The sequence below is a fragment of the Geospiza fortis genome, unplaced genomic scaffold (assembly GCF_000277835.1).
Source record: "Geospiza fortis unplaced genomic scaffold, GeoFor_1.0 scaffold172, whole genome shotgun sequence".
Classification (NCBI taxonomy): domain Eukaryota; kingdom Metazoa; phylum Chordata; class Aves; order Passeriformes; family Thraupidae; genus Geospiza; species Geospiza fortis.
The window spans coordinates 202,080-213,639 of NW_005054309.1; the positions used below are offsets into that span (position 1 = coordinate 202,080).

At 60.3% G+C, this 11,560-nt stretch overlaps 1 protein-coding gene across 1 annotated transcript; it reads left to right on the forward strand.

Annotated features, from left to right (window-relative positions):
• The first annotated feature begins 343 nt into the window (after positions 1-343).
• LOC102032827 lies at positions 344-9,978 on the forward strand. Its single transcript, XM_031055413.1, is given in 7 exon segments — positions 344-452; positions 3,061-4,793; positions 6,340-6,466; positions 7,212-7,248; positions 7,250-7,292; positions 7,295-7,489; positions 8,350-9,978. Coding segments are annotated over 7 exon segments (3,852 nt in total). The 5' UTR covers positions 344-364.
• Positions 9,979-11,560: the final 1,582 nt, after the last annotated feature.

An 11,560-nucleotide genomic window follows, 5' to 3' on the forward strand; every position in this document is an offset into this window, starting at 1 on the left:
AGCTGAGGTCCCACTCCCTGCCATGTTCCCACGATCCCTGTCTCCTTCCTTTGAGACTGTCTGGGAACTCTGCTCTCCATCCCTGCAGTTTGCTGTTTGTCCTGGTCTGGTCCCCTCTCTGTCCCCTCCATTGCCCTGCAGGCTCCCAGCCCTCACAGCGTGACACATTTCTTCCCTTTCCCAGCAGCAGCCCCAGCTGTTCCCGTCCTGAGCAGCTCCTCGGTGCCACCGGAACCTGAGCGGAGATTGCTGCAACGGGTGGGGTGGGGTGGGGTGAGAGGGGATTAGAGGCAGGCAGGGAAGTTCCAGCTGCCCTGTGCTGACCAGGGGACTGCAGTGGCTCTCCAGGAAGCTCAAAGGGGCCATGTGCACTGACTCTCGTCACCTCCTTCCTCCCAAATATCCGTTCCCGGCAGCGGCTGGACCGGGACTGCCCGGAGGAGGTGGGCAAGGTGGGGCGACCTGGGCTGGGTGATGGGACCCAAGGGCACCCCAGTGCACCCCTGTGTGCTGGAGGGGCAGGGGAGGGCTGGCAGCAGGTGCCCCTGAACAAGTCGATGGATGCTTTCCAAACACCCCTGGGTACCAGGCTCCATCACCTGTGTGTCAGGAGTGCTGAGGGGGCAGAGCAGGGGCAGCCACCGGGAGACAGCTGTTGTGCTGCTCTGGGGTTCCAGGGATGCCTGCAGTGGGGGTTTATCGGTGCCAAGGTGTTCCTCATGGCTTGTGGGCAATCCTCTGGCTTACTGAGGGCTCTCTGAAGCAGCCTGGCCCATGGCTGGCACCCACACAGCTGCTGACCCTGGCACAGTTCTTGCTTCCTGGCAGTGCTGGTTGTGGTGCCCACAGGACAGAGCCCACAGTGGGTGCTCGTGCGTTTGTGGCCCCGTGGCATCTGTGGCTGTGGGGGGAAGGAGAGCTGTGACCTGGGCAGGGTCCCTGTGGCAGGGGTCTGCCAGCCCTGGTGGCCCTGGGCTGGGGCCCAGCCCGAGCTCCTGACACTTACAGGAGCCATAGATGGGGAAACGAGAGCTGTGCCTGTGCCAAGGAAGTGCCATGGAGCAGCCCTGGTGTGGACTCATGCCAGGGAAGGACAGGGTTTTGTGCCCAGGGGTCTGGCTTTGCTTGTCTGCCCTCATGGGTCAGTGGCTGTGTCCCACTGGGGACCAGGGGGACTCCGAGGGCCAAGCCACTGCCTGGGCACTGGCTGACATGAGCAGCATGTTCACGGGGCCCTCTGCTTGTCTTCTTACGAGAGCATGGGGTTCAGGAGGGGGAAACCCAAAAGTGATCCTTGAAATGCTTGCTGTGCTGAGGAAATAGGAGTTGGAAGCAGCCCTGCTCCAGCGCTTTCCCTAACCCCGCCACTGCCCCTGTGCTGATTCATTGATTTGGACGGGTTATATACTGGGAGGGGAAGAATGAACCACACTCTGCTCTCCTGCCAGCACGGAGCTGTGCTCGCTCGCTGCTCGTGGCTGCAGGACACTCGGGTAAGTCTCCTTCTCCTGCTGCCCCTCTGAGTGGACACGGATTCCAGGGACTGCCAGGGCAGCTCTGGGGGGTGGTGGTGGAGTGGTGGGATCTGCACGTTCAGCACCTTTTCATTTGATGGAGATGTTTATCTTGCAAGGGTTCTCCAAAAAAGTGAGACCACTTAGATGCCGTGGGAGCTGAAAGTTACATAGGCAATGTATCCCAGACAATGATCAACGGAGAAAATTAAAGGGGGCAAAGTACTGTTTTGGGGGGGCTGATGTTAGGAGCAGTGGGATGCTGAGGGGCTGAGCAGCAGAGAATGTTCAGCGTCTTGGTCTGTAAGTTTTTTATCCCTAGAAGAAAAAGAGATATCAATTGTTTCCAGCTGCTTTTCTTGAAGGTTGCTCCAGTGTGTGTGCTCTCAGTGCTGCCTTACCAGGGAGTGACATGAGCAGGGCTTTTGATGTACCGAGCTTTTGGGGAAGTTTATAAATGTCTTGCTATAAACATAGCTGTTCTTGGATGCAGATTGTTTCCATATGGGAAACATAAACCATGCTGGCTTGTGGAGGGCTCCTCCCTCCCTGCCTGAGAGCAAGAGTGTTCCCTGTGGGGAGGGCAGGGGCTGTGCCCCAGTACCCTGGGTGCCCCTGGGGCACTGTGGCCAGACCCCTGTGCTGTCTGAGTCGCCTGTCCGGCTGAGCTGTGCTCAGAGCAGAAGCTGCAGGCTTTCTCCTTCCCTTGTGCCACATGAAGCTGTTAATGGGGGGCTGCTCCGTGCCAGCCTGGCACAAGGCTGGTGCTTTAATCTAGGAAGGGAGGAAGCTCACAGGCCAGAGGAGAGAGGAGAGGGTGTCCATAGTATCTCTGCTCAAGGGTAATGGAGAACTTTGCTGGGCACCACCCCTGGGACCAGCCTGCAGGCACGTGCCCACATCAGACACTCCACTCATGACAAAACCAGGCCAGGCCGAGACCTCCTGCTAGGCATGGGGGAGCACAGGGCCAGCCTGTACCCAGCCTGTGCTGGGGAGCTGGCAAGGGTCCTGTTGACCCAGGCTCCTGCAGGACTTGGGACTAAAGCATCCCTAGGCACTGCTCTTGGATTTGCAATAGGAGCTCAGAGCTCAGAGAGTGCTGGGGCCTCTAGGGCAATGGTGGGACACGCTGCAGGTGCCATGAGCCAGCTCTGGTGAAGGTCTGGGCTCTTTGGTGGTGCTGGGAGGCCAGTGCTGCTGGCAGCAGCTCGCCACACTCTGTAAAACAGGAAACCACACTCCTGGCTGCCAGAAGAGCCCAGAGAGCTGGGACACCAGGGATGCCACTAATAGCTGTGGCATGGCAGCCAGGCACTGTGGCCTCCAGCTCTGTCTTGCTCTGAGCTCTTGCCTGGGCTGAGTCAAGCCTTGCCTGCCCCAAGCCTTCCTTGTCTGCCCTTTTCTGCCTCATTGCCATGCTGGGAGCAGGATGGCCACAACCTTGGTGGCTTTTTCCAGGGGGAAAGCAGCAGCCATCCCTTGCAGTGGCTCTGGGAGCTGGGAACCCCCAGGGTTGAACCCCCCTCCTTTGTTTTTTCTGCAGGCCCAATGGAGCAGGGAGGCTGGCAGCGCTGGCTGCTGCTGCTGGGGGGCATCCAGCTGGCCAGCAGCCAGTGCCCAGAGCAGTGCCAGTGTGTCCGCAGTGCCCAGGTAGAGTGCTTTGGTGCTGACATCAGCACGGTGCCCAGCCCCATCCCTGCCAACGCCATGACCCTGCAGATCATCAACACGCGCATCGCCGAGCTGGGCGACGCCGCCTTCGGCAACGCCTCCCTGCTCATCGGGCTGCGCATGGAGAAGAACCTCCTGTCTCGCATCAGCCCCGGGGCCTTCCAGAACCTGCCCGACCTGCGCTACCTCAGCCTGGCCAGCAACAAGCTGCAGGAGCTCCCTGTGCAGGTCTTTGAGCCTCTGGATAAGCTGGAGTCTCTGCTCCTCTCCAGCAACCAGATCCTCCAGGTTGAGCCTTCCCACTTCGCCCATCTGAGCAACCTCAAGGAGCTGCAGCTGCACGGGAACAACCTGAAGGAGCTGCAGGAGGGGGTGTTTGACCAGCTGACCAGCCTCACCAAGCTCAACCTGGCCAGGAACAACATCGACCGCCTGCCGCCCCGGGCCTTTGAGCGGCTGGCGCGGCTGCAGGTGCTGCGGCTCTATGAGAACCGGCTCCGGCACATCCCGGTGGGCACCTTCGATGGGCTGCCGGAGCTGCAGGAGCTGGGGCTGCACCAGAACCATCTGGAGACGCTGTCCCCGGAGCTCTTTGTGCACAATACCAACCTGCAGAAGCTCTACCTGTCCAACAACTTCCTCACCACTCTGCCAAGTGGTGTCTTCTTGCCCCTGCACGCTCTCGCCAAGATCACTCTGCACGTCAACCGCCTGCGGGACATCTCCCCCAGTGCCTTTGGGCCCATGCCCAACCTGCAGGAGCTCTGGCTTTATGAGAATGAGCTTTCCACCCTCCCCACTGCCGTCTTCAGCAACCTGACCCAGCTGCAGCTCCTGGTTCTCAGCAAGAACCGGCTGCGGTCGGTGCCACCGGGGGCTTTCCAGGGCTTGGGGGAGCTGCTGGAGCTATCGCTGCACTCCAATGCCCTGCGCCGCCTGGATGTCCAGGCACTGGAGGGGATGCCCAAGCTGCAGAACATCTCTCTGCACCACAACCAGCTGCAGGCACTGCCACGGGGCCTCTTCAGGGCCACTCCTGGGCTGCGGCACCTGCAGCTGCACTTCAATGCCCTGGAGTACCTCCCTGCCGGCATCTTCTCCCCGCTGACTGCCCTGCGAGAGGTGAGGCTGCACAACAACTCCTGGCGCTGTGACAAGGGCATCCTGCCCCTGCAGGGCTGGCTGCAGGAGAACCCTCACAAGGTGGGTGAGATACCCCCGCTGTGTGCCCAGCCTCCCGCCCTGCAGGGCATCCCCATCACCGGGCTGCCTCAGGACCAGTTCATCGACCCCCAGCCCCCCACTGCTGCTCCTCATGCCAGCACCCTGCTCCCTGCTGACACCTCTGAGGCAGCATCAGATGATGCCTCAGCAGCAGGAGATGCCTCGATGGAGCCCCCCACGGGGCTGCCAGCCTCCCCACCGGAGGATGAGGAGGAGAAGAAGGAGGAGGAAGAGAGAGGGCAGTGGGGGCTGACACGCCTGCAGAGTGGGGTGGTGGTGGCAGTCATCGTGCTGGTGAGTGTGGCCCTGCTGGCTGCTCTGGTGGCACTGGTGGTCTATGGCTGTAGGAAGAAGAGCCACGTTGTGCTCATGAGGATGAAGGCTCCGAATGAAGCCTGAGTATCTGGCAGACCCTGAGGGCAGAGGTGCTTGTGGGGGTCAAAGGACATGACAGAGGCTCTGCATCAGCTGCCCTGCTAACTGGGATGGGACAACATCACCGTGTGTGCTGTGTGTACCACTGTCCTGCTCTGCTTTGCCCTGCCTCTGCTCTGCAGCAGGGTCCCCCCACTGAGTGACCTCCCATGGCTGCCCATTGTCCCCAGCCCTTCCTGCCTCCAGTGCAGCCTCTGTGCTCATTCCCTGCCTGGGTCGAGCAGCTGAGGTGTGGGATGCAGAGAGGGACCCCTCGAGCCAGGAGCCACAGCCTGGCCATGATGGTGCTTTACCCCAAATAACAGGACTTCCCCATCCTTCACCTTGCCTCATTCCCTGCAGTGCTGCTCCCTCATGCTGCCTGCTGCCCTCACCCCTGCCCAGCTCCTCTTCCCCATCTTCTGCCCCCACCATGCCTTTCCCCTTGTCCCTGGCCTGGGCAGGCAGTGTGAGCCATCATGCTGGGTTTGTGCCACCTTTGCCCCAGGGGAGCTGTGTGTCCTGTGCTGCTCCATCACTCACCGGTGCCTGGGCAGGGCTACCCGCAGGGCTCCAGGCTGGCTGGCACACCCTGAGTGTCTCAGCTGCGTCCCAGTTGCCCTCCCTGCCTGCAGGCAGGGCAGGCCAGAGCACAGCCAACACCCTCTCCTGCTCCTGGCTCCTGCCTCCTTCCCTTGTGCTCCTCCAGCCAGGAAAGGCATGGGACAGTGTGCTGGCATCAGGGATGGGCAGGAGCTGCCTCCCAGCCCTCACTGCACGCTGGTGCTGACCCTGCTGTGGCTGAGCCCCTGCCTGCAGCACCCTGCCTCAGCCCCACAGGGTGCCAGGGGTTTGCACTGTGAGGGTACAGGAGTGGGACAATGGGTGTGAAGTGCCTGCAGGGGCTGGGAGAAGCTCCTGTGCTCGTGCTCCTGGACTGCTGCAGCATGTTGGGGCTGCTTCCACTCCACCCCATTCCTGGTCCTCATTTCCTTAACACCCTCCACCAGCTAGTGAGCAACCTGGTCCTGCTCTGCTTGACAAAGCTTCTTCATCCTCTTCTTACTCCCTTGAGTGCCCTCCTGTGTGCCCAGTGCCCCTGCCTGGTGGCAGCCCTTGGCCAGGGGGGATGCTGGCAGCACAGAGTGCTGGCTGCTCTGCAGTTTGCAAATGGGTGCCAGTGCCATGCCATCCCCTGTATCCAGCTGCCTTCTCCAGCTGTAGCATGACCATGGGGGATTGAGCTCACCTCCATGTGTACTGCAGTGGCACCAGGCTGCCTGAGGAATGCTGCTGTGGGACAAGGTGCGTGTTTGGTGTCCACCCTGCAGTGCTGGCTGCTCACACCACCTCAGCAGCCAGTGCTGGTACAAGCAGCTCCACCCTGGTGCATGTGAGGGGTCACCCCTCTGGGCTGAGTCCTGCACGGTAACAGGAGACTCATGACTGTGTCACAGGGCTGTTGAGTGCTGATGTGTGACCTTCTCATTAAAGTGCCGCTGTCCACTCCAAGTGCCAAGAGCTGTTTATTCACTCCTTTATGGTGGGCAGCAGGGGAATGGCCCAGCAAGGACAGGAGCTGCACTTGATTCCACTCCGCAGAGATTTTTACAGTGTTGAGGAAAAGCCTGTACGAGTTGGTGAGGCTGGGAGAGGGTTATGGGCTGTGTTTGCAGAGCCCTTGCTGGTTCCTGGACTCCAACCTGGGATGATGGACCAAGGAGGGCTAAGCCATACAACAGCAGTGGGTGGGCTTTTGGTGAGTAAGCTGAGACCCCAGCAAGCTTCTCCATGGAGACACTGTCTCCTGCACAGTTCACTGCTGGGGTGGTGGGGAGCTTGCTTGGCTCCCTTCAGAGCTGGCTGCCACTGAACTGTGTCAGCTGTGTTTTTCCATGTGTCACCATCTGCTCCATGAGACTGAGTGCAGTGAGGTATCCCTCCTCCTGCCCCTGGGGGTGTCTCCATGGCTGCTGCCAGCCCAGCCTGTGCCAACACAGGCCCTTGCAATGCAGCTTTTATGGTAGTGTGGGCTGCTCCTCTGGGCAGGCTGAAACTCCTAGGGAGTTCAGCTGATCCATGGCTCCCTCGCCATCCCACTGCTGGCTGGGATGCAAAACCCCATGATGGTCCCACAGTGGTCCCCTCCCCAGAGAATCATAAAGTTGGAAAAGACCTCTAACCTCATGAACAGCCTTCATCTGCCTTGCTAAGCTGCACCTGGCCTCTTCTCTCATGGTAGAGATATTTTGAGCACCATTTCTCTGTGAGATTTAATAAAGTTCTGGGGCTCTCTTAGGAGGTTTCTGGAAGCAAGTATGCTGACCTTGGTGTGGGGCTGGAGCCACCTGTGACAGCAGCACCCTGCCACCATCCCTGCCCCAGTGGATGTCCGGGGCCAGAACCCCACTTCCTTGCCAGGATGCTCACAGGCAGCTGCCTCTGGCCTCGCCTCCAGTGCCCTGGAGGCCGGGTTATTTTTCAGAGTGCTCCAAGGACATGGGCTGTTGTTGCTGATAAGCAGTGAGGGGCAGCTCCGCCCCAGCAGGAACAGCTTGTCCCTGGCTTCCCATCCGCCCCAGAAAACACCGTTCCATCCCAGCAAGCAGCATCCCTGCATATCTGCCACACGTTTGGCGACCGACCCCGTGATGCCACACTTGGTAAGTGGTGCCCACACTGCTTGGGTAGTTTGGGGGCCTGGGATGGGTGGGAGCCTCTGTTGGCTTTGTGAGCACAAGCAAGAGGGAGGAAAGGAAATGCCAAGGCCAGTGCTGCTCTCAAGTGCCAGTGTAAGTCCGGGGGAGCTCCACTGATGAGGGGTGTCTGTAGGTGGGCCTTGCTCTGGGGTGGGCAATGTTCCCCATCACGAGGCAGCACTGGCATGTATCCCAGCTAGGGAGGGACTGGCAGAGGTCTGGGGGCCACCACCTCTAAAAGAGCTTCTGTGGGCTGGGAATAGGCATTTGGTCAGACTGAATATCCCTCCAGCAGGTTGATGCTGCTCTGATTCCCTGTAGAAAAAGAAGCACCCGACAGGCAATTAGAAATACAAGTGGTGGAGCCCAGAGCTACTGCCACTGAGCTCAGAGCAGCCCTGCAGGGCTGTCCCCATCGCCCACGGTGTGCCCACTGGCTTTGTGCCTGTGGAGACATCTGATGAGGGTACAGGTTTCCCCCAAGACTTCCACAGACCCACACAGGTCCCACCTCAGCAGCTGCTCTGCAGGATGTGGCTGCTCACCACCTTTGGTGAGGGTGGCATCACCCTGGCTGTCACAGGGTGGGCTGGGGCACAGAGTAAAAACCCTGGGGAGACAGCTGGGAAGGAAGAGCTTCCCATTCCTGCAAGGGGAGTGCTGGGGAGGTGCTGGCGGCAGGGGCTGGAGGGATCCCCATGGCCAGGGCAGCTGCCTATGCTGGTGGTGTCTCAGAGGGTGATCCTACTGCATTTCTGGCTGCAGAAGCCCTTTCCCCAGCAGTGCCTGTGGGTGCACAGGGTAAGGCTTGGTTCCTTCTTCAGTGCAGGCTGCTGATCTACGTGCTGCTGGGGCTGGGGTCCCTGCTGGTGGGGGCACTGTCCCCATCCTGCCCCCCCGCCTGCCAGTGCTGGGACACCTCCAAAGTCTTCTGCTCAAACGAAAGGATACGGGAGATCCCGGAGGGCCTGCCGGGAAGTGCCACCCACCTCTTCTTCGTGGAGACAGCCCTGAGCAGCATCCACAGCGGGCACTTGGGCTCCAGCACCACGCTCACTAAGCTGGTCTTCATCAATAACAACATCCAGGAGCTGCAGGCTGGTGCCTTTCAGGGGCTGCCCAGCCTCACTGAACTGGAGGTGTCAGGCAACCCCTTGCCAGCTGTCAGCCCTGGGATGCTGGCAGGGCTGACCAGCCTCAGCAAGCTCTCCCTCAGTGCCAATGCCATCCGCACCCTGCAGCCAGGGCTCTTCACTGCCTCTTGCCGCCTGCAGGACCTGAGCTTGTCAGGGAACAGGATCGAGGCACTGCCCCCTGGCATCTTCCGCCCACTCCGGCGGCTCCAGGCCCTGGACCTGTCACAGAATTCTCTGCCCGAGCTGCCGGATGGGCTGCTGACCCCACTTGTCGCCCTTCGTGTCCTCAAGCTCAGTGACAACCTGCTGGCACGGGTGCCTCCTGGTGCTTTCAGGGCACTTGGCCAGCTGACCGAGCTCCACCTGGATGGCAACCGGCTGGAGGAGCTGCCCTCGGGCATCTTCTCCAGGCTGGGAGCACTGCGGCGGCTGCAGCTGCAGCACAATGCCCTGGGCAGCCTGGCACCTGACATCTTCACGGGTCTCCTCAACCTCACTGTCCTCAGCCTGGAGGGAAACAACCTGGCCACCATGCCTGCCATCCTGTTCACTGGCACCCCTGGCCTCCTCCACCTCTCGTTGGCTCGCAACCAGCTGGAGACACTGCCCCAGGAGCTCTTTGCTAACCTGTCAGTGCTGGAAACCCTGGAGCTCTCACACAATGCCATAGATCACCTGCCCACCGGGGCTTTCCAGGGTCTGGAAGGGCTGACAGAGCTCCAGCTGAGCCACAACAACCTCTCCAGGCTGCCGGCGGGGCTGCTGGCCGGGCTGCCCCTCCTCACCGCCCTGGTGCTGGACCACAACTGCCTGGCCCGCCTGCCCGCCGGGCTCTTCGATGCCAATGATGAGCTGGTGCGTGTGGGGCTGGCTGGCAACCCCTGGGTCTGTGACTGCCACCTCTCCTACCTCCTGCACTGGCTCCAGAGCTTTGCTGAGCCCCTCATCCACGGCCAAGCCTTCTGTGCCAGCCCAGCTGCTCTCCAGGGCCGGTCCCTGCTGGAGGTCTCCCGCGGGCAGCTGCAGTGCCCGGGAGCACACGGTGGTGTCCCCCCGGAGGAGGGCTGGGACACAGATGCTCCGGGGCAGTGCACCTACAGCGACCCCGAGGGCACGGTGAGCGTGGCCTGCAATGCCACATCGTGCCAGGAGCTGAACCTGCGCCTCCCTCCTCCCGGGCCGGAGCAGGGCCTGGGGCCGGCCTACCGGCGGGCCTGGCTGCTGCGCTCCCGCTGCGGCACGCTGCAGGTCAGCGTCCTTGTCACAGCACAGAGAGGGAACGAGGTCACACCACCAGGTCCCCCCGCCGTGCCCTAAGGCTTGGGCAGGCGTTTGCTTCTGCTCTGGCAACCTCTGGACCAGCCTGGGAAGCAAACTGCTCTCCGTCTCGCTCCGCTACCGCTGCCATGGTCCCCAGCTGTCCCTGAGCTCTCCACAACAGCTGGCCTGGGGATATTTATCCACTCAGCTATGCGTTTCCTGTGTATTTCAAATAGAATTAAAAGTTATCTATTATTTCTGTGCTAGTAGTTCCCATGGCAGAGAGAGGAATCATTCCGTTCCCCCCACCACTGTCTGTGTGTCTGGGAGAGACAGCGAAGGCCCATGTGGTACATTGGGATCTTGCCAGGAGCTGCATGGTGGGGCACAGTGCAGGTGCCTGGGGGTGAGTAGGTGCCACTCTGGCATTCCCATGGTGTACTCGTGTCTGCCCGCTGCAGCCACCTCCTCTTGGCACTGCAGAGGGAAGAGAGGCCCAGCTGCAGCCTGGCAAAACCTGAGGACACAGATTTGTGGTGTCCAAGGGAGGTGTGGGTGAGTGCTGCTGATTGCCCAGCAAGGGGCATGAGCTGCCTGGCTGCAGGGTGAGCTCCAGCCCAGGTGAGAACAGGCAGGTCCCACCCCTGCCCTGTCAGGGCTTGGCCTGCAGCCCTGCAGCCTGAAAATGGAAAGTGGCAAGTTTCACGTAAATGAGAGGAAAAACTTTGCTGTGAGGGTGAGTGGAACAGGTTGCCCAGTGAGGTTGTAGAGTCTCCTTCTCTGAATATACTAAAAAGCCAAGTGAACAGAGCCATGGGTACCCAGGGAGCCCTACTTCAGCGGAGAGGTTGGACTAGATAGCTTCCACTGGTCCCTTCCAACCTCTCCCATCCTGGGATTCTGATTCTGTGACCTGTGGAGACCTGGCACGAAGTCCCAGCAGTGCTGCCCACCCGGGGGTGACAGGTGAGGCGTGTGCTCCCCTGGGAGGGTGAGCATGGGTGTAGTAAGTGCACAAGTGTCTGTGTGTGTCCATCCGAGAGCGTCCCTGTGTCTGTGCATGTCAGGGCCGGCCTGTCCGTGTGTGCCTGCCCGTGCCCACCAGTGTGTGCGAGTGTCCCTGAGTGTCTGTGAGTGTCCCCCATGTCTGTCTGTCCGTGCCTGGCGGTGCTGCGGCACCATCTCGTGGCCATCGGGACCAGGCTCCGTGGGCAGAGCCAGCGGTGGGAGCCCTGGTGGGGACATGGATGGAAATGACGTTGGAAAGGGGTAAGGCTGTTGAAAATGTGCAGTTTGTTTTTAAATTTGCCAAGAAAAGTGCAATGAAACCCAGCAAGCAGAAGCTGAGCTTTTACAGGAGCAGGTGAAAATGGAAGAAGTTTAAATGCAGCCGGTGCAATTATCCATTGGGAAGCAATGGATATCCTGGCAGTTTGCCTCAAAATGAGCATCCCACAAGATGCCCTGCACTCGCCAGGAGCTCTGGGTGTCACCATGGGAGGGTTTTTGGCTTGCACTGGGGTGCAGCACACAGCACTAGGGTCAGCAAGGTGTGGAGCTGTGGGGCTGAGCACAGAGCCCGGGTGTTGTTGTATTTGTCGAGCCACAGATGTTTCCCTGTTTATAAGCATTAAGAAAT